Source organism: Pogoniulus pusillus, chromosome 2 (genome assembly GCF_015220805.1).
Source record: "Pogoniulus pusillus isolate bPogPus1 chromosome 2, bPogPus1.pri, whole genome shotgun sequence".
Taxonomy (NCBI): domain Eukaryota; kingdom Metazoa; phylum Chordata; class Aves; order Piciformes; family Lybiidae; genus Pogoniulus; species Pogoniulus pusillus.
Genome location: NC_087265.1, coordinates 44227196 through 44250469, shown reverse-complemented (window position 1 = coordinate 44250469; position 23274 = coordinate 44227196). Strand labels below are relative to the sequence as shown.

Below are 23274 nucleotides of genomic sequence, written 5' to 3'. Positions count from 1 at the left end.
CAGGTGGTTTCTGGAACGTGGGAGAGAGGAGTGAGACTAAAAATAGCGTGAGGGGAAAAACGTGGCCATGATGTATCTCTTTGTACCTTGAAGGAATGCAGTGTAACCAGGCATACCCATTCATTTGTCCTCACCAGAAACAACTATTTGCAGCTGTTCCTTTCAGACACACCACTGAATTCAAAGGATTATGAGAATACTTGCATCCTAGAATAGGAAGAGAGTTGACATATGTGTAATTTGTCTGCCTCGAGTTGTGCATGGGCCAGATCTGAACATCCTTAAGAAAATTAAAATTTGACCTTTTCTTTTTTTAGTAGGTAGTAAAAAGCTATCCTGTTAGTATCATTGCAACCCCCTCCCACATGGAAGGGTGTAGCATGTCCAGGCACCACCACCACCACCCTCTTGCAACATCTTTAAGGAACACACATTACAAACAAGAAATAAAAGGGATGCCAGCTGGCTAACGTGACCCAAAATGATTACAGACTGGTATCTGCTTATTTCTGGTGATGGCATCCAGAAATCTGCCATCTGGGAGAAACAGAACTCTTGCTAGTCTTTCCAAACTGACTCAATAATAACCTTCCAGGTTTGGTTGAAAAATGTAGGTACTGGCAGGTCTTGATGAGAGATTGGATGCTTATCATTCATGAGAGCTGAGGGTAGTCAGTGAGACTGGGAACACCAGAAGGAGACACAGATTTCTGTAAGACTTTAATTAGGATAGGTGGCCTTATCTGTAGAAGTTACAAGTAGTATGAAAATTGACCAGCTTCTGATTACTAATCTGAGAGCTCCATGGGCAGAGGAATTGCAGATATCTGTAGAATGAGGAGACATACCATAGTATGTCAAAAGAAGTAGGGAAAATGAGAGATCTTCAAGACGGAGCAAGTAGATGAAATTTGGGTCTGATGAGCCTCTTAGAGTAAGATTTAACAAGGCTAAGTGCAGGGTTCTATTCTTTGGCCACAACAGCCCCAAGCAGTGCTACAGGCTGGGGACAGTAGCTGGAGAGCAGCCAGGCAGAAAGAGACCTGGGGGTACTGATAGGTAATAAGCTAAAAAATTCTGACTGAACTATGGAGCAAGAAATAGTACTTAAGCAAATGAAGCTGATGGAATTGTTGTATGATTTATCTACTGAACAGGTTGGGGGAGGAAAAAACCCTTTATACATTCAGACTTTCTCATTCTGGGGCAGTATTTAAAGAACCCTCAAAAGATTAATAAAAGTATTACCATAGCTGTTTATCTAAGGTGCTGAGACAATAATTGTTTTATGGCACACTGAGTTGCAGGTGAAAAAGGATTTAAGGCTGAAAGTTTGGCAGTGACAGTAGATAAGATCCATCTCAGAAACAAAGGCCAGATGGGACTGATTTTGTTGAGTTATGTGAAGCATTGTCCTTGGCTTCAAAGGAGTTTAGCCAAAGGCAGGAAGGGTAAAGGTAAGGAAACATGAAAGACTAAGTCTGTCCTGCATGTTTCTGAATTTAGACTGTGTTCTGGGTAGTTTGCTTCTCAGCTATCTTCTGTGCTCCAAATGCCTTTTCTGGGTGGTCTCTAATGGTCTTGGATTTGCTTGGTGAGAGAAAAAGGCTTTAGTAGCCTCATAGAAACTCTGCTTAGCACCTGTGTGGAAAGACAAATTATGATGCTTTCCATTAACTCAAGCTAAAATGGCTTAAGGCTGGTTGTGTGCTTCTCAAGCCAGGTTTACAAATGTCAGTTTTCACAGTGGCTTTTATTTTCCATCAAAGCAAATGAATGAGACAGCCCAGACCAACAGTAGCATCCTCCCCACTGACCCCAGTACTCCTTTCCCATCACTGAAGTTCCTTGTCTGCTTGTAAGCAGGATATTCTAGTCCTACTCACTGAGGAGGCAGCAATGCAAGCAGTGTTAGAGGAGGCACATGCTACGAAGCATCTGGGGGCTGCTTCTCCCACCCAGTCCATGGGGCATGCCAGCATTCCTCTAGCCTCCAGCTGTCAGCATAACATCCTGTGGCATTCAGCCATATGCAGGCTGTGCTCTGTGGCCTGTCAAACCAGTTAAGTTGGCCGTCACAGCAGTAAGACAGAAAGCTGATTTCTTTGCCTTCTTGCAGTAACTTGTCAGGCAGCATATTGTGTGTGATGGAAATGGAGTTCAAGAGTGATTTGCTTTAGTATTCAGCTGATTCAGAATTGTGTTATCATTTTTTTTCCTTTTTCTTTTTATAAATAGTGAGACACAGTGCCTTCTGCCTGTGCAACAGAAGGAGAGAAAGGCATAAAAATGAGTAAGCTGAAATTGAACTGACGTGGTCTTTACTTTTGATGAAGACTAAAGAAACCCTTAATTCCTCTCTGACAGTGACTGTATGAATTGCAGTACAAGAACCCTTTGTGTTCTAAAATATTAAGGATACACACAGAGTGACTGGGAGAGATAAAAACTAGTATTACAGTTGCTCTTTGGAAATACAGGGTCAAAATGGAGATATTTATGAGGTTTCTAAAACTGTTCACTCAGAAAGCTGTAGAAAATACACTGGCAAGATGTCATTAAAAGCAGCAGATGCTCTAGTGTTCTTGCTGCAATTCCACTGTGATTTGCCTCTTTCTAGCCTAGCTTTTTCTGTCTCTTACCCTCCTACCTCCTGTTTTTCAGCATGCATCATTATCTGGCTGCTAATGGACCCTAGTGGCATTGAGTACACACGATCTAGGATTAGGATTTGTGAATTGGAAAGACCGTAACGATTTAATTCTTCCTCATTCCATCTGTAGTCTCGTAGATGACCTCCCTGATACGTTCCAGGCAGAAGTAATTTGAGACCTGCATGACAGGTCCATTGCATTCTCATTAATTGATTTCTTCAGTCACTACTGAGAGCTAAATGGGAGGCAGCATGGGGAGGAATGGCAGCAAGGCTGACTAGCAAAAGATTTGACCTAGTTTTGTTCAATCTGCATGGCTCTGCAGATGGAATCAGTTATAAATCTGCTTCTTTACAGGAGCTTTTTTTGGTTTTTAATTTATTTTTGTTTCCTGCATGAACAGCTGCATTTGGTTTGAATGTTCACATTTGGTGGGTTAAAACATAGGGGTTTTTTATCATTGTGTAGTGTCATGAAAATGTCACAGAAATGTGTATGTATGGTGAGGAAGTAAGGGGAGGCACCTACTCCTGCTGGCTTGCTGGGGGGCTTTCTGCCCTGCCTCTCCATCATTCTCCTTTCTCTTTTTGATAGCAGTGTGACATTACACACTTGGTTTGTCATCCTGCCTGCAGTGGTGATGTTCCCCAAGAATCAGTCCTTGGCCCAGTCCTGTTCAGTATCTTTATTGATGATCCGGATGGAGGGATAGTCCAGCATCAGTAAGTTTGCACATGACACCAAGCTAGGAACAGGTGTTGATCTGTTGGAGGGTAGGAGAGTCCTGCAGAGGGACTTAGACAGGCTGGATGGGTGGGCAGAGGCAAGTGGCATGAGATTGAATGAGGCCAAGTGCAGGGTTGTGGCTGGGGACAGAGTGGCTGGAGAGTAGCCAGGCAGAAAGAGACCTGTGGGTACTGGTGGATAGTAGCTGAACATGAGCCAGCAGTGTGCCCAGGAGACCAATGACATCCTGGCCTGGATCAGAAACAGTGTGGCCAGTAGGACGAGGGAGGTTTTTCTTCCCCTGTACTCAACACTGGTCAGGCCATGCCTTGAGTGCTGTGTCCAGTTCTGGGCTCCTCAATTCAAGAGAGATGTTGAGATACTGGAATGTGTCCAGAGAAGGGCAACAAAGCTGGAAAGGGGCCAAATTTGTGACAGGTTGATGACCCAGTGTTTTGACCCTCTAATTGCTCTGGATAAGCATTACAACAGACATCTGAAGGGAGATACTCAGTTGCTGTGTAGATATGTGTACATTTGTCTTGTGATGCTTGACCAGAGATGCTTCCTTCTAGCCCCATTCATTACCATAAGCCCAGGGCTCTGTTGTGGACTGATGAGGGGTTTACCTGTTCTGCATTCTTTAATTGCTTTTGTTCTTCAACCACTTGCATCTGCTACAGGAAAACTATACACAACTGAAAGAAAGAACTTCTGTTTCTGAGGATACTCTGAGACATAGATGGAACTGCACTGGGAAATGGTGTAAACCTATCCTTGCTGGTTATGCACTGGCCTGAGGCTGTTTTCATTCTGCTTGTACCTGTCAGTCGACAACATTCACCTGCATTAGGCCTGAAAAAGACAATGTCTGCATGCTGCTGTGACCTTGGTGTAACAGCATTCCTTAGCTCCTCATTTTCCTTCCCTCTTTGGCTTTGCAAGTGCCTCTTTCTGAAGCTGGAAAGAGATTCCTATGGGTAAAATCTGATCTTGCAGTGGAGTTAATTCATCACCATTTCCTATTCTGAAGTAAAATTAATGATGATACCATAGTTCTGGGTATACTGAAGACTTCTGCTTTTCTTTGTGTTCCTGGCTGCTGACATGAGGCAGTGGTCGTGCTCTTTGCAAGCCAGGCTGTGTCAGTAACATTTCTCTAGAGGACAATCACTGATATGCATGTTAAGAAAGAGAGTATATGCTGAGGAGATGAAAGGAATTGTCTGGTTGCAGGAGCTGCTCTTGAGTGTCCTTCTGAGACATTTTATCTTCTGGCCTGACATTCCCTGTTCCATACTAAGTCAGGTACAGTCCTGGGCTGTGATACTTCCTCTTGTATCCTGGGTACAGATGCCATGTCTAATTTGTTCTCAAGGAAAGGCAGAGTTTGATCTATAATTCTGTGTAAAGTTGGCAATTACCAAGTGCTCTCAGCACTTGCAAAGCCTTGCTGCAGATCAAGCCCTGTGCAGATGCTTGACTGATGTGGATGCTCACTGGTTTGGAGTGCATGCAACAGGGAAGAACAGGGTCTTAGCAGCCTGCTGCCAGAGTGCACATGGAGGGCTGTAAACACTTGTATTTGCCTGGCTGTGGAAGTTTGGGAGTTTGCTGATGTCTAGGTGGAATTTTTCTCCTCCTGGGCCACAGCTGCCTTACAGGAGGTGGGCATCTGTTCCTGATGGCAAAAACATGCACCCATTCAAATCCTTTACTGGTAGAGATGGCCATTTACCTTTCAGTACTAGGAGGGAATCATGTGCTCAGGAGGGCAGGAGAGCCAATGGCATCCTGGCCTGTATCAAGAACAGTGTGGCCAGTAGGACAAGGGAGGTTCTTCTTCCCCTCTACTCAGCACTGGTCAGGCCACACCTTGAGTGCTGTGTCCAGTTCTGGGCTCCTCGATTCAAGAGAGATGTTGAGGTGCTGGAATGTGTCCAGAGAAGGGTGACGAAGCTGGCGAGGGGCCTGGAACACAGCCCTGTGAGGAGAGGCTGAGGGAGCTGGGGGTGTTTAGCCTGGAGAAGAGGGGGCTCAGGGGTGACCTCATTGCTGTCTACAGCTACCTGAAGGGAGGCTGTAGCCAGGTGGAGTTGGTCTCTTCTGCCAGGCAACCAGCAACAGAACAAGGAGAGACAGTCTCAAGTTGTGCCGGGGAGGTCTAGGCTGGATGTTAAGAGTGATTGGCATTGGAATGGGCTGCCCAGGGACGTGGTGGAGTTGGCCCTCCCTGGAGGTGTTGAAGAAAATCCTGGATGAGGCACTTAATGCCATGGTCTAGTTGATTGGCTAGGGCTGGGTGCTAGGTTGGCCTGGATGATCTTGGAGGTCTCTTCCAACCTGGTTCATTCTATGATTCTATGTTTCAATCAAGTGTCCTTTGTGGGATCTTTTGGCATGTGCAAGTCGCTTAGGAAAATCTTCTAATGAGCTGAAAGAAAATAGGATTGCAACAGTTTCTTGTGGGTTTGGATGTGCAACATACACATGCTTATGGATTCAAGGTGTAAATGATTCACAGATATCCAAGACAGGGGATTACAACTTTTCTTTTGACATCTGCTGCAGCGTTTCCAGTTGCTGTCAGTACTTGTGCACCAACATTGTTCCCATGTGGTGAACCACTGTGGCTGGCACGCAGCTGGCTGACACATCGTGCCACAAACTCCCTTCCCTCTGCCCTTTCTGGCTGCAGCAAAGCAGAGAGTCGTTTCCAAAGTGGAGTTTGGGTGATCCACTAGCAAATCCTATTATTTGTTAATAGGATTTATTCTTGTGCTGCTTTGTCTGATCGCCAATTGCTTATCGTGCATTAGGAGTACAATGAGGTGCCTGTCAGCTGCATTATGAGCATTTTGTGTGCAAGACATTGTTTGCCTGTGATTTCAGGTTTTGCTTCGGGAAGGCAGCCTCAGTGTGGAGAACAGAAGACAAAAGCTCCACATTTCCACCCCTGCAGTATGTCCTGTGCTCCAGCAGATGCTGGTTTCCACATCTCCCCAGTAGGCTGTGAGGCACAGAGAGGGGGTCAGTAATCTCCTCTGGAGTGCTGTGTGCTCTGTGCTTGTGGTTGCAGAGCCACAACTGCATTCCAGGTTGCCTCTGCCTTTCATGCTGATGCATCAATCAAACAGGAAAGCATTAAGAAAAATCAGAAATCATTTGAACTAGAATATAAAAATGAAGATGAAAAGTGTACAGGAGACTTTGGAACCTGGTGAGAACCAGTTCCTTTTTCAAATGTTCTGATCAGTCTGGATGGTATGATACAATGCAGGTAGAAGTTATGTCTCAAAAGGGGCCTGTCTGAACTGTTCCCTGAAGTTTCAGGTGTGAGCATTCAAACAGATATTTTTGCATGTCTTTGCTGAAGCACTTCTTTCAGAAAAACAACTCATCGTAATTCTTTTGGATCAGAGGTATCCTAATATGCATTTTGTGGAAGGGAATACTTTTTAAGAAGTGCTGAAGTCGGATTTCCAAAGCAGAATGTAAATGCAGTCCTGTAATGACTTGAGCTTCTCAAGAATTCACCCTTTAGGTTTGCTTGTGTACCAATGTGTTGCTGATGAATTGAATTGGACCAGCTCACTGGTCCAGCTAAAAACTTGATGTTTTTTTGGGGAGGTGGACACAGAGACTTTTCAGTTTCTCAAAGTCCTTATCTGCTGCTTCAGTAAAGGTGGCAAGGTCAAATGAGTGTGGGTGAGGAAGCCTGAGCTCTTCGGTTGGCTGCTGATGCTCAGGATGTAGTGTTCAGGTAAATGGGGCTGGCTTGGGGAAACCTGCCCTGTCTTGGACTATTTGGATCCAGATGGAAACTTCAGCCGCAAATTTTGAGCAGTCCTTATCTTAATCTCAAATTGGGGATAAAATAGGTAAAATAAGTTACTGTGTAGCTTGGCCACATACTTCTTCAGAAATAGGTTTCTTAAATATCTACATGTCTGATCTGTTATCTGTTTGAATTGCAAGCCAATAAACTGAAGGTCTAGATCTTTGTACCAGTTAGGAACAGGGATTTGTTAGGAGTTAGTGCAAAGTGTCTGGAAAGAAATAGAACTCTAATTCTTGTAGTTGAGTAGTCAGATGATTTGCTGAAGTTTAATTATATACTTATATATAACTTCACATATTTATATGCACAAATGTATGCCCTATATATAGAATCATCTAATTGCTTAGGTTCATTGAGTCCAACCATCAACCTAATACCACCATGGCCATCAAACCACATCCCAAAGTGCCACATCCACACATTCCATGAATACCTCCAGGGAAATGGTTGTCTTAACACAGCCTGAATTTACATTGGGCAGCTCTACCGGAGAGTGCTGAAAGTTTGCATGGGCTCAGCAAGCTACTAATGAAGCTTGGGGAGAGAGAGGCAGCTCTTTGGGGACTGCTGCATGCAAAGATGCCTTTTTTGGTCTACAAAGTCCCTAAGTCACAGCTTTTTAAAAGTTGGGAGGATATTTTTATCTTCACTGACCTTTAACAGTGGGCTAGACTCTTGAAAACCTGAGTTTTACCACTGGCCCTGACTTGTGAATCCTGATTTTAATGTGTGCAAAAAGAGTGAGAGTGATATATCACCATATCCAGGCTTGGTGATGCTGATGGACAGCACCTGAGAGGATGCACAGTGTTTCAGAGGTGAAGGTGACTAGAGTGCATCTCCCCTTCTGTTCCCTTCTGCCTCCGTTTCATCTGGATTTGGAAGGTTACAGAGTGACTAAACTCTTTATTTTTAGACATTTCTTTAGAAAGAAAGCATCAGGCAGCTGGCTGCAAAAATACTTATTTGTGACCTTTCTCTGCATTTGTGCAGTTCTCATTGCTGTTCTGGAGTAAGCTTGCAGTTCCTCCCCACTTCAGCTTTTCAGTCTTGCAGAGTTTCAGGAGAAACTGAAATATGTGTGGCTTTACACGTTTGTACATTCAAAAAACAAAGCCATTGCTTGCATGTTTGGAAAACTTAGCTGCTTTTGTTTGTCAGCTGCTGGGCTTGCTAGTGTCATGTTTTCATAGTAACAGTCCTAACTGGACAAGCAACTGGAGCACTGCTGCTAGAGACCATGCTGGAATATTCCCATAACAGTGGCTGTTGTGAGTCCTGTTGTCATCTAACTTGCATCTTGAGATAGACTCTTCCCTAACCTTTCCACTTGAGAGGCAGAATTAAGTATGTTTAATGACTCAGTGAATCAGGATGATTTAGCACTATGTGTGAACAGGGCTGGAGCAGAGACCGCAATCAGCAGGGCATGAGCTGCAGCTTGTAACGGGAGCTAGCAGGTATGCAAAGGTAGCTCAAGACAAACAGATGCTACTGGTCATGTTTTTTGTCATTGGAGCACAATCTTAAGAAAAGGGAGATGGTTTATAGGCTGGATCTTAGGAGCAAGTTCTTCACAGAGAGAGTGACTTGAAAGAGACGGTGTTGCCTTCAGTCAGCCTTGGCTTTAAATGAAGTTACCATACACTAGACAAGTGGCTTGAAGGGGAATGAACATAGACACAGAGCTGCTATTTTTCAGGAGAACCATAGGAGATGTACAGATCAGAAAGCCATAGCTCAGTCTGGGATGCTTCAGACTTGAAGACTACTTTTAATTTGCCATGGGAATGGGCCGCCCAGGCAGGTGGTGAAGTTGCTGTCCCTGGAGGTGTTCAAGAAAAGACTTAGTGCCATGACTTAGTTGATAGGCTAGGGCTGGGTGCTAGGTGGGGCTGGATGATCTCGGAGGTCTCATCCAACCTGGTTTATTTTATGATTGTATGATCTTGGAGGTCTTTCCCAGACTGGTTGATTCTGTGATTCTGTAATTTGGATGAGTATGTTCAGTCTAAAGGAAAAAAAAAGGGGGGGGCAGAGCAGGCCAACATAAATGTGAGAAATCTAGCTGCAAATGAGAAACAGTTTTACAGTAATTGAATGGTATGGATCAGTCATGTTCTTTAAAGGTAATTGTAGGGCAAAGCATTTCATAGTACTGATGTTGAGTGATGTGAATAATTTGGTTTATTAACTTAAAGTGGTATGTATTAGCACCGCACTAACTGGTTACCCTGCAAGCTGAAACATAGCTGCCCTCTCTTTTTTTTGATCACAGCTGTCTTTCATAGACTGTTGAGTAAAGTGAAGCTTTACATTGTGCATTTACATTGCATCCAAAGTATAAAAAGCCACTCAATACTGGATACTGCTGTGCTAAACCAGTGTGCTGCATTTGTAGGGCACTTGGTTTCCCAGCTGCAGAGCTACTAAAACATTTTTGAAGGTGAAAGGTAGTTCTGGCAAGCAGAGATAGAATAGTTATATAAAGCAAATACATGTATGTCTGTACATATGTTTATGTGCTGTGGTCAATTTGTCTGTTGCATCAAGTGTTACAGGTGTAGTGTTTTTCCTCAACTTGCTTTTTAGATCCTTCTTTGATATATTAAGGGAAAGAATATTTGCTGTCAAAAGGCAGAAAAATGCATGGGAGTGATGCTGTAGCATTACAGGGGGTGTGACAGTACTTAAGTACAGGCAAATGATATTCAAGGGGCATCTGGCAGATGCAGCAATCCCCAGTAGGGCCCATGTGCAGCTGTGCTTTGAATTCTGTCACCAGTGACTTCTGGGCCTCTTCCTGTGCTAGATGTTAGCAAATACCTGTGCTCACTAAAGTGTGGGATTGCACATCCAATGGCATCCTGGCCTGGATCAGGAATAGTGTGGCCAGTAGGACAAGGGAGGTTATTCTTCCTCTGTACTCAGCACTGGTCAGGCTACACCTTGAGTGCTGTGTCCAGTTCTAGGCTCCTCAATTCAAGAGTGATGTTGAGGTGCTGGAACGTGTCCAGAGAAGGCAACAAAGCTGGTCAGGGGCCTGGAACACAGCCCTTGAGGAGAGGCTGAGGGAGCTGGGGGTGTTTAGCCTGGAGAAGAGGAGGCTCAGGGGTGACCTCATTGCTGTCTACAACTACCTGAATGGAGGCTGTAGGCAGGTGGGGGTTGGTCTCTTCTGCCAGGCAACCAGCAACAGAACAAGGGGACACAGTCTCAAGTTGTGGTGGGGTGGGTATAGGCTGGATGTTAGGAGGAAGTTCTTCCAAGAGAGTGATTGGCATTGGAATGGGCTGCCCAGGGAGGTGGTGGAGTTGCTGTTCCTGGAGGTGTTGGAGAAAAGCCTGGATGAGGCACTTAGTGCCATGGTCTAGTTGACTGGCTAGGGCTGGGTGCTAGGTTGGCCTGGCTGATCTTGGAGGTCTCTTCCAACCTGGTTGGCTCTATGATTAAGTAGGTCAGGTAAACAAAAACAACAACAGAAAGTTAATCAGTTGTTTCTCTGTGTCATGGCACTAAACATATTAAGTATCTGCTTAGAAACAAGCCTCTTCCGATCGTATAATTTGATGTGAGGTATCAAACTGAATCCTTGTAGTTAGAGCACATTTAGATTGTTTCTCTGTAAAATCAGCAAGCTATGTTGAACAAGCTAGACAACTGTAACCATAAATCCCTGGAACAATCTATGTTTAAAGAGCATACAGTAGAGGAGCTGGGAAAATTTATTCAATATTGGTCTTTAAAGAAGAGAGTCGAACTCTTCAAATCAGATTTGGACACCTTTAGTACAGAGAAGAATGTTTGCTGGTGTTAACTGCCTCCCTTGGTATTTGTAAATATGCTGATGGGAAGCTATGAGATTTGGCAGATGTATTTAATTTGCAGAGAAAGCTTGCTTGGGTTGTTCTGTTGTGAAGCTCACAGCTGGCTGGTGTTAGCAACACAAGCATTCTTTTATGCAGGTATCAATTGGACTTGTCCAAGTGCCAGTTTTTCATACAATCAACCAGGTTGGAAGAGGCCTCCAAGCTCATCCAGTCCAACCTAGCACCCAGCCCTGTCCAGTCAACTGGACCATGGTACTAAGTGCCTCAGCCAGGCTGTTCTTGAACACCTCCAGGGACAGTGACTCCACCACCTCCCTGGGCAGCCCATTCCAATGGCAGTCACTCTCTCTGGAAAGAACTTCCTCCTAACATCCAGTCTGTACGTCCCCTGGCTGAACTTGAGACTCAGATGTGCGTATATATGTAATCAGTGTATAGCACTTAGCTCAAACTAGAGTTCATTACACTTGGAAATGATTCAGAAATGCTCTGCACACTTCACATTCACAGTAGTTTTCTTATGTTTCTCCATGTAGATGCATGATCAGCACAGGAAGAGGAGATTAAAGCCTTCATCGTGCACTGACAAGCAATTAGCCCAAATGTCTTTGTAGACATGAAAGTCTAAAGCAAAACTGCATGTTCTTGGTACTTATGGGGACTTTGTAGCCAGGGTTCTGCCTCATGGCTTCATGGAATTTTTAATCCATTGGCATAAATCATGTAGGAGCAGACTCAAGGATGATTTCATGCAGGCACTTTGTGTAAGGCTGTGGTACCTTGCCAGAGAATAAAATGTTAATCAGAGTTGTGAACTCCTTATGGGCTGTAATAAGAGGCATTAGTTCAATCTGGTGGTCTGTAGTGGGACCTACTTTTGATGAGTTGACCACAAAAAGGAAGAAGCTTTCTGTGCTTGAAACACATAAAAGAAAGATTTCCTGGTGTGCGGGATAAAGAGTTTACAGAGCCTGTTGTCCATTAAAATGTGTTATACCTAGTTTGAAGAAGTCATTGCTTTAACAGTGGAGGAGCAAGAATGATGATGTGAATCTAAGAAATGATGGCAGCATGGCAGAAACTGAAACAAATTTGGTTTTGCTTGCAGTCCTCATAAGAACATTTGAGGTTAAGGAGCAGAGAGGTAACTTGTCTAATGCACATAGTTTGCAAGCTTGGAATTAAATGTAACAGATTCCAGAAACTTTAACAAACAACAGGATTTAAAGAATGAATAGGGAAGTCCATGAATTTAAGAAGGAAAAAACCCAAAGCTTATTGGCAGTTATTCCTGAGTGTGGGGACTACCAGCACCATCCCTAATAATGGTGACTTACTTTAAGCCAGTTTTAAATGCAGAACTGTAAAGCATCTTTTTTGACCTACATCAAAGCATCATATCTTGATTTAGGTTCTCTTAAATGGATAATCCTGCCCTTACCCTTTTGTAAAAATAATTGGACCTGAGTCCAGTACCTTTTATTGCAGATTACATTAGGACAATACAGTAAAATCAAAGACCAGGTAGTTATTGTTATCTTTCTGCAGTAAGGAGAGGGCAGAAAAGGGAAGCTCTATAGCAATCTTTTTTGTTCAGTCTCTTGATGCATCTCTTTCTTCTCAGATTGTGGCATTGCACCCTGAGAGAGAGGAGAGAGTTGTGGGGTATGGCTTTTTGTTTGTTGGATTCTTTGCTTGGAGGTTTTTGTTTGGTTTTGTTCTGTTGGATTTTTTGGTTAGGTTTTTTTTCCTTATCTCAGTAAACAGGAAGAAAGATTTAATGTTATCAATTTTAAGTTTCTTTTTCTCTTGTTTTAGAGAGAATTTTGGTGAAATGAACTGAGTTTCTAAATTAAGCAGCAACATTGCAATAAGCATTACAAAGTAGTACAATTTTATCACCTCAAAGAGCATGGGAAGGAATTCAAACCTGTTTTGAACTGGTTAATGTGTACTGCTTGCCAGCTAACATTGTCAGTTATTTTAAGGGGCTTGGACTCTTCTCCCAGGCAACCAGCAACAGAACAAGGGGACATAGTCTCAGGTTGTGCTGGGGGAGTTATAGGCTGGGTGTTAGAAAGAAGTTGTTGCCAGAGAGAGTGATTGGCATTGGAATGGGCTGCCCAGAGAGGTGGTGGAGTCACTGTCCCTGGAGGTGTTCAAGCAAAGCCTGGCTGAGGCTCTTGGTGCCATGGTCTAGTTGACTGGATAGGGCTGGGGAATAGGTTGGGCTGGGTGATCTTGGAGGTCTCTTCCAACCTGGTTGATTCTATGATTCTATGAATGCAGCTGTACTGGAATCCATCAAAACAAGAGCTGTTAGTGTTCAGTTAGTTTGTTCAGATGTGCATGTTTTAAAGAGAAAAGCTGGCAATATACTCAGTTCCACAATAGCTCTTCTTAATTGCGGTACCTTACGCAATAAATAGTCCCATGGGTTTCAGTAAGACTGCTTAGGGAATTGAATGCCACAATCTTAGCAGAAGTGGAAAAAGTGAATAGTGCTTTGAAGAAGTGAACATTTGGCAAAACACGCATTGTTTGTACATGTAGTAAGCAGTAATTACTTTTTATTTACTCATGAATCTATTAGCAAAAAACTTTGGGTGAAGAGTTATGTTAATGGTATTTTTTATGGCACTTGGTATGACATGTGGGATTTAAATTCAATTTTAACCTTGAAAAAACATTTTTTTTTAATACTGCAAAGTATTGTTTGAATTAGTTAAGTTTTTATATGAGAAGTAAAACATTTTGGGAATTTCACCAAAAGCAGTCGATGGCTTCTCTCTTCTTGAGCTTAGCAGTGGTATTGATTGTCATAGAACCATAGCTTCATAGAATCAGTCAGGGTTGGAAGTGACCACAAGGATCATCTAGTTCCAACTCCCCCTGCCACGGCCAGGGACATCTTGCCCTAGAGCTGGCTGGCCACAGCCTCATCCAGCCTGGCCTTGAACACCTCCAGCCATGGGGCCTTAGCCACCTCCCTGGGCACCCCATTCCAGGCTCTCACCACTCTCAAGCTCAACAACTTCCTCCTCACGTCCAGTCTGAACCCACCCACCTCCAGCTTTGCTCCATTCCCCCTAGTCCTGTCACTGCTTGATATCCTTCAAAAGTCCCTCCCCAGCTTTTTCGTAGACCCCTTCAGATCCTGGAAGGCCACAAGAAGGTCACCTGGGAGCCTCCTCTTCTCCAGCCTGAACAGCCTCAACTCTTTCAGTCTGGCCTTGGCCTCACAGCAGAGGTGCTGCAGCCCTCTGAGCATCCTCATGGCCCTTCTCTGGACATGCTCCAGCACATCCACATCCTTCTTGTAATAGGGGCTCCAGAGCTGGATGCACCACTCCAAATGCACTCCAGAACTGGATGCAGTACTCCAGGTGAGGTCTCACCAGAGTGGAGTAGAGGGGGAGAATCACCTCCCTGGCCCTGCTGGCCGCACTTCTGCTGTTGAAGCCCAGGCTCTGGTTGGCTTTCTGGGCTGCAAGTGCACACTGCTGGCTCATGTTGAGCTTCTCATGCACCAGCACCCCCAAGTCCGTCCCCTCAGGGCTGTTCTCCAGCCAGTCCCTGCCCAGCCTGGATTTGTGCTTAATATTGTCTCCACCCAGCTGCAGGACCCTGCATTTGGTCTTGTTGAACCTCATGTATTAGAAAACTGTATTGACTGAGCAGCTCAAGTGGACTTAGAAATTTCAGGGTTCAAATGAAGTCCTGAGGCAGTACCCACTCTGGAAACTGATTTATGAGCAAGGCTGTGTTTGGACTAGAGAATTATGTGCTCCTCACCTCTGCAAGCTGCCCTGCTCTTTTAATTAATTGGTACTTCTCTGGGAGGCATTCCTCTCATACTTTTGTTCTATCCCTTTTATTTTTCCCCAACATGAAAGGAAATCTCTGTTTCATGTGCACCAGAGAGTTCGTTTCATTCTTCCAAGCAGTGATACCTATTTTGCAGTGTAATTACCTGTCTGAGCTTGCTCTTGGGCTGTAACACAACATATTGTTTTGGTTGACAGGGTTATAATGTTTGCCTATTTACCATGTCATTGATTGATAACAGTAATGAATTAAATAACTGAAGGCTTTCCCTTGTTTTCTCACAGGTTTGTTGCTAAACCATGTGCCTTAGGCCTGAAAGTCCAAGCTAATGGACCACAGAAAGCTCAACCTAATGCTATCCTGGAAAAGGTTTTCACAGCTATTACAAAGGTAGAGTATTTAACTGAACTATTTGCCTTCTGAAATGGGATATGGCTAAAGATGGATATAAACTGTCTAAACAAAACAAAGCTGAGTGATAAGTGCAATGCTACAGATTTACTGCTTGTGATGGTTTGGGTGTTCTCCGCCCCCCACACTTGGGAAATCACCCAGACTAGACTCAGCCAGCTCTGGAAATTTGAGTGAAGCTTTATATTTACAGTTTAGCACGACATACAAGCAGATATTTACAGTATTTACATTTATATACAGAAATTTACAAGGCAAGAAGTAATACAGAAATACAGCAGCCCTCCCAGAAACCTGAGTCCCCAGGAGGAGCTCCCAACTGCCCCTTCACCTTCCCCCTACCCCTCTCAACCTTACCCCAGTCCCGAGGAAGAATGGAGGTTCTGCTCCGGGTAACTCGCAAGGCAGGACATGTATAAACCTATTTTGGGGCTGTCAGGCCTACCATTGTGATAACAACATTGTGACAAATTCCTTCAAAACTGAGGGGAAAGAAGCTGGAACAGTTGAGGGAATTATGCTTCAGAACTTGCACTTTTTTTTCCTGTACCATACAATTTTTTCCTCCACCATTTATGTCTTTCGTTTCTACAACTCTCACTGTATGGAAACTCAACTAAACCTCTGTGACATCCTGTCCATGCTTTTGAAGCAACCTGAGATTTTTCATATCAGTGAGCAGTGGTCAGGTATCCTTTAGCATTTCCTGAAGACCTCAGTGGTCAGTTGCTTTGTGGCCAAAAGGTCTGTGGAGTCCTGAAGGATGAAGCCACTGTGCTGCAGGAACTTTCCAGTTCCACCTGGGCTCTGAGCTTCAGCTAGACACACTACAGCAAAGTCATCAGCTAAAATTTCAGAGTATTAGAATCATAGAGGGCAAAATTGTGTTCAGTGTCAAGGACAGTAAAATGTGCTATGGATCTGCGTTGCTTTTGTGTCCTATCCTGTGCTGAGATCAGCATGACACTTGGTATGGGTTTTGTCCAGTTTTCAGGGAGGGAGTTGCATATACCTTGTTTCTAAAATGTTCAGCATGTGCTCTCACACAGACACAGCTGGAGGAAGATTGGGAGTTAAATGTTTATTTCCTTGCAGATTGTGCTACTCTGACACAGGGCCTGAGTGTGTTAAATCACAGAATCAAGCAGGTTGGAAGAGACCTCCAAGATCATCCAATCCAACCTAGCACCCAGCCCTATCCAGTCAACTAGACCATGGCTCTAAGTGCCTCATCCAGTCTTTTCTTGAACAGCTCCAGTGATAGTGACTCCACCACCTCCCTGGGCAGTCCATTTCAGTGATCTCACTAATGCCTGTGAGTCATGGTAGGAGCTGGCACACTCAGCCTCCAGCACCCAGTGCACAGAGATGAATGGAAAGAGCTCCAAAGGAAAGTATCTGCTTTCCTGCAAGAGTTTGGTGGGGCTGTCTGGTAGCTGTTCTCAAATAAACTGCCATTTAGTTACCTGCCATTTTTCCATTTTTGAGTTATGTGCAGGAGTTCTGTGATGGTTTGGCTGTTACCTGCCCCCCCACTTAAGAAAATCACCCAGACTAGGCTCAGCTGAGCTGGAAAATAAAGAATGAAGCTTTATATTTACAGCTTAGCACAATATACAAGCAGGTATTTACAATATAGACAGCTGGAGACAGAAATAGACAAGTTAAAAGTGATACAGAAACACAGCAGCCCTCCCAGAAACCAGAGGCCCCAGGAGGGGCTCCCAACCACCCTTCCACCTTCTTTCCACCTTATCCCAGACTTTGCCTTATGTTCAAGGTGAGTTTGGAGAATCGGCCAGGGGGGTTAGGATTTGTTACCCAGACAGCAGGTTAGAGAAGGGACGCAGCCAAAACCAGAGAACAACTCTGTTATCTATGTTTGTGTTCTTGTTTTTAATCCATCTCAGCAAACCTATGAGTGCAGTAGCCATCACCATTGTTTCCTTTTCACTGCCTATCATTTAATTCCTCTCACTAAAATATCCCAGTTAGGCTCAACTTAGCACAAGTTCCCTGTGATCAGGAGATCACTGGTCCTCAGCTGGTTCTCTATGTGTAGAATTGTTGCATGATTAGAAATGTAGCCTGTACCACTCTTCTTACAATATTCAGATTAAAGACAGGCTCTTCTTTTTATTCCCTTTTATTCCCTTCTGCACTGGCTAGCAGCCACTCTAGTAGAATGAGAGTCCTACATTTGCTACTTTGCAGAATAATTGTGTAGCTAATTTTACAGAAGAAAAGTTCTTTCTCACTCTTGTCATGGTGGTTTTCCTCTTGAAGTTGTCACTTTGTTTAATGACCCAAATAATTAACATTAAGCTGCACAGGCAGAGGATTTATCTTCTTCCCAAATCAGTCAAACAATCTTCACTATTGCTACAGGAAATAAGACAAAGATGCAGGAAGATGGAACAGGCATAATGTGTGGGAGGCAGGGAGGTGTCTGTAAGCCCAGCTGCTCAAGAAATTCATGGCACTTTATCCCTACTTACTGCTTTCCAAGTTTCAAGCAAGCTTTCATCTTACTGTCCCTTGTAAGTGCCTTACTAATACTACACTGCATTCAATATTACATCGTATGTCCTTCTAGATTAATAACAGTCAGAGGAAATAGGTTTTGACGTGGGTCTGCCAGCAGATTTCTGTGGAAGTGTTTGATGTGTCTGACAGGCAACCTCTAAGACACCGAGAGGCAGTTACAGTGGTTTGAATTTTAAAGTGAAGTTAGTTCAGTTGGGCAAAGAAATAATTTCTGTCCTTCTGTGTTCTGCAGCATCCAGATGAGAAGAGGCTGGAGGGCCTTTCCAAGCAGTTGGACTGGGATGTACGCAGCATTCAACGTTGGTTTCGACAAAGGCGCAACCAGGAAAAGCCCAGCACTCTGACAAAGTTCTGTGAGAGCATGTAAGCATTCATGGTCTTCTCTTCAGTTTTGAGCCTATGTCCTCATCAGTTTTCCCCTTTGCTTTTGTAGATGAGTAGAAAATTATACAGATTAGTAGAATTTAACATCCTAAATGAGAAAAAACAACCTTTCTCCTGATGGAGTCTGATTGTACTTGTACTGCTTGCCCAGGGAGGTGGTTGAGACTCCATCCCTGGAGGTGTTTGAGGCCAGGCTGGATGAGGCTCTGGCCAACCTGCTCTAGGGTAGGGTGTCCCTGCCCATGGCAGGGGGCTTGGAACTGATGATCCTTGTGGTCCCTCCCAACCCTGATTCTGTGATACTTTAAGAATTGGATAGGAGGGAAATTAGAAGAGTTGCTGTTAAGTATGCTGTTGCTAGCCCAGAGGATCAGAATACTTTTTATATTTCAGAGGAGGACAGATAAATTGCCTAAAGGTGATTACCCTTTAATAAACAGAGGTTTTCATCTGCCAGGGTGCTTAAAGTCCTTTCCTTGGTATTTACAGCTAAAATCCACCCTACTTAATATTTAATAAAGCCAGGCAGAGTGAGATTACAGATAAGCCCAGTCATCCTGAGAAGTTCTTCACAGACAGAGAGTGATTTGCCATTGGAATTGGCTGCTCAGGGTGGTGGTGGAGTCACTGTCTGTGGAAGTGGATGTTAGGAGGAAGTTCTTCCCAGAGAGAGTGATTTGCCATTGGAATGAGCTGCCTAGGGAGGTGTTCAAGAAAAGCCTGGATGAGGCACTTAGTGCCATGGTCTAGTTGACTGGCTAGGGCTGGGTGCTAGGTTGGACTGGATGATCTTGGAGGTCTCTTCCAGCCTGGTTGATTCTATGATTCTGTCCTGTTGCTAGCAGCCAGTGGTCTTAAGAGTTACAAATTTCTGACGTCATTGAAGAACAGCCTTTTTTCAACATGGGCTGTAGCTGTTAATGTACAGGCTTGTGTGTTTAACTTGTAGGAAAGGCTGTAAAAACCTCAAAATAAAATTGAAACTGTATTACTGTCAGAGCTAGCATATCTGGGCAGTTTACTTGACTGCTTCTGTAACTCACATCAAGAATTTCACTCCTGCATTAGCACCAGAATGTTTGGATTGACCTAGAGGTGGAAAAAACTTGCATATACCATGAAATACAGACCCCAATAGGAAAGTTATGGGTGTAGAACATGCTCTGTTTGTGGCATACATGATGGAAAAAGTGTGCAGATGAGAGCTATGAATACAAACTTGAGAGTAAGGTCAAGTTGTAATGAATGCTATTGACTTATGGTGATAGAATTAAGTGCCAGCTTCATTTAGAGAGAGCCACTGGGCACTAGTACAATATGTGTACTAAATAGTAATGATAGTAATTGTCCAAAAAGACTCAAGGTGGATAAATAATATTAAGTGGATAGTTCAAGTACTGTCTGCTTATGACTTGTAGAAGGTACAGTGGGAGTTGCCTTCCCATCTCTGTATGTACATGCTGCTCTGAGAATATGGTGTTACCCAACAGATTGTGCATGCATTGCCCTGATAGGCATTTCCAGTGGTGCAGTACATGCCACCAGCTGTCTTGTCACAGATGCTGGGTGGAGTTGTTGGTAGGTACTCAGAATTGTGTTTGGAGGCCAGAGAAAAGGGATGTTAAACAGTTGTTTAGTTATATCTATCAGGGCACTATGAAGTGCTTCGCTTGGATGTGTCTGGGGAGAAGAAGTCCTTCTTTATGAGGTCTGTAGCCTTTTCACAGCTATCAGTTTAATGGGATGGCATTTTAGATGAGGAGTCCACGTGAGGCAGCTAATTTGGAGCTCTGGACTGCCTAAAACACATGCTCCCAGGAAAGTCAAGATAAGGGGAACACTCCAAGTCTTCAGGAATTGGGTTGCCCGTAGAGATTCTTGTAGCCCTGACAGAGAACAAAATGTGCCCTTGTGTAATAAGCAGGCATAGAGCAAGCAAAATTACAGTAATCTCTACCTGCATCTTTGACTATTGAAGGTGTCTTGAGCTGTCCTTCCAGAGAAGACTTCTGTTGTGCTCTGGCAACCACCTTGTTTGCTTGTGACTTGGGAAGAAAAGTGATGGCAGATACGGGGTTACTTAAAAAGATCTCCAACTCTTTTTACATGAAGAGGATTCAATTTACTGCTAGAAAAATTGTTCCTTGGGCCCACAATGACTTTTCTGTAATGCAGAGGAGAAGGCAGCTGTGCCAGAAAGGCTGTAGGCTGTTCCTGACTGCCTTATCTCTCTTGCCAAATGAGTAGTGTGGGTACTATCTTAATGTAGAGCAGCTTCAACAGGACAAAGTCTGAGAGTGAAACTCAGTGGTAAACATACTTGGCTGAGGTAAATGAAACAGCAACTTAATTATAGCTTCTTCTTGTCCCAGATTTCTTACTTTCTCTACCCTTTCTCTTCTTTTGCGTTTCAAGCAGCTTCAATCACAGGATCACAGGATATTAGGGGGTGGAAAGGACCAAAGCAGATCATTGAATCCAACCCCACTGCCAGAGCAGGACCACACAATCTAGCACAGTTCACAGAGGAACACATCCAGACAGGCCTTGAAAGTCTCCAGGGAAGGAGACCCCACAACTTCTGTGAGCAGCCTGTTCCAGTGCTCTGTGACCCTTACAGTAAAGAAGTTCCCCCTTGTGTTGACGTGGAACCTCTTGTGATGCAATTTACACCCATTGTTCCTTGTCCTATGACAGGGAACAAGTGAGCAGAGCCTGTCCCCCTCTCCTGGCCAGCCTTCAGATAGTTATAAACGTTTATCAAATCGTCTCTAAGTCTTCTCCAGACTAAAAAGCCCCAGGTCCCTCAGCCTCTCCTCATCAGCCTTGCTCTCCAGTCCCTTAATCATCCTTATAGCCTTCAACTCTGATCCTGAACAGAGTGCAGATAAACTGCAAAACCTACTTTTTTTTTTCCCAAATTAAGTAATTCCCTTCCTGCCAGCCTTCATAAGATGTCCTGGCCATTACCAGCTGGTGGTTTTGTTGAGATAAAGGGGAAATAAAATGTTTTGTCTATAGACACTGTTTGCAGCACAGCAGCAGAGTGAAAATACATGACTTTTCAAGGACCTTAGCCAGCCATGATCCCATAGAGTTTAGGGTGTCAGTCTGAAGAAGGCACTATTTTTTTGTCAGAGCTGTGCAGACCACTAATGGTGAGACTTTCATGGCATCATGTACCTGCCTAAGATTTCAGATGTTATGATGGTAAGTACCTCTATGAAATATGAAATGAGTAATTTCACTGGGTTGTAATTCATGATCCAGTGTTAGTCAGAAATAAAAGGGGTACTGAGGATTACTTTACTAGCAACTCATTGGGTTGTTTCTTAAGGATTTCTCTTAGTTCTGACATGAAACTTGGAATTAACAGCAGTGTTTGCAGTCATTAGGAGAGGCATCCACCTACTATGAGCTCAGATCATAGTGCTCAGGCTCTTAGATTACAATATTAGGTGCTGGATAAAGTCTGTCCATAGCTTTTCTTTCCCTTGTGGAAGTTTAGAGAGTTTTGCTCCTTGCTCAAATTGAAGGATCCAAGGTGAATAAATGAAAGGACAACATGATGAACTGAGTGTGTGTAGTGAACTTTTCTACTGACAGGCATTTCTGTTGTTTTTAATTAGCTTCTCTTTGTCTCCATGGCACAGCCTAACATAAAATCAGTCAGGGTTGGAAGGCACCACAAGGATCATCTAGTGCCAACCCCCCTGCCAGGGGCAGGAACACCCCACCCTAGCTCAGAACTTCATCCAGCCTGGCCTTAAACACCTCCAGGGACAAGACCTCAACCACCTTCCCTGGGCAGCCCATTCCAGGCTCTCACTACTCTCATGATGAAGAACTTCCATGAGAGTGATGAGTCTGTTTGTGTGATAGTTTGGGTGTTACCTGACCCCCACTCTTATGAAATCACCCAGACTAGACTCAGCTGACTCAGGAAAACAAGCTTTGTCCTGAATGAAAGCAGGGCGAGGACCTTGGGCTCAGGCACTTTGAGTACGCAGCACATGAGAGAACACAGAAAGTGGGTTACTTTCAGTCTTGTCTGTTCACTCGTGGAGAGTACCTGCAGTACGTTACAAGGCTAAAAGTTGTTTCTGCAAAAGGCTATCAATCCATTTATAGGCAGGTGATAGAAATAGGATCAAGTGCTTTAGTGACTCCATGAGAGCATATCTTTAGCACTAAATCACTAAAAAGGTGTCTGACTATGTGATGGTTTGGGGGTTACCCCGCCCCTCCCACACTTTGTATTTGCCCCAGCTAACTCAGATGGACCCTGGGAATATAAATGAAGCAATTTATTTACAGCTAGCAGAATTTACAAGCAGCTATTTACAATATATACAGTTATATACAATTATATACAGAAATATACAAAAGGATAAACAATATAAAAGCACAACTCCCCTCCCAGAAACCTGAGTCCCCAGGAGGGGCTCTCAAACCACCCCAACACCTCCCCCCGGCCCTCTCAACCTTACCCCAGTTCTCAGGAAGAAGAGAGGTGCAGCCAAGAGGTTAGGGAGCAAGGTTAGTAGGAGCAGGGTTAATGAGATGTGACCAGGTCTAAGGCAAAAGCAAGAGAGAGAAAGAAAATGGAAAAAGAGTCTTTCTTCTTCCCAGAGTTCTCAGCGTGACTGTGAGAGAAGTTGACATCAATTGTTTTTCATTTCACTGCCTGTTATCTAGTTCTGTTACCAAAACATTCCAGCTTGCTTCAAACTAGCACAGACTACAAACAAGTTCCCAAGAGTGTCTTAAGGAAGAATATGCATATGGTGGAATTGCTGTCTACAAGTACATGAAGGGAGTCTGTAGGCAGGGGGTTGGTCTCTTCTGCCAGGGAAACAGCAACAGGAGAAGGGGACACAGTCTCAAGTTGTGCCAGGGGAGGTCTAGGCTGGATGTTAGGAGGAATTTGTTGCCAGAGAGAGTGATTTGCCATTGGAATGGGCTGCCCAGGGAGGTGGTGGAGTCACTGTCCCTAGAGGTGTTGAAGCAAAGCCTGGCTGAGGCACTTGGTGCCATGGTCTAGTTGACTGGA

At 44.0% G+C, this 23274-nt stretch overlaps 1 protein-coding gene across 2 annotated transcripts in view; it reads left to right on the top strand.

Annotated features, from left to right (window-relative positions):
- Positions 1-23274, top strand: part of CERS6 (ceramide synthase 6) — a 101485-nt gene that overhangs the window by 16216 nt on the left and 61995 nt on the right. For both annotated transcript variants that reach the window (XM_064163603.1, XM_064163599.1), the window contains exons 2-3: positions 15164-15269; positions 18070-18200. In XM_064163603.1, coding sequence (XP_064019673.1) covers positions 15164-15269; positions 18070-18200 — 237 coding nt within the window. The remainder of the gene's footprint in view (positions 1-15163; positions 15270-18069; positions 18201-23274) is intronic.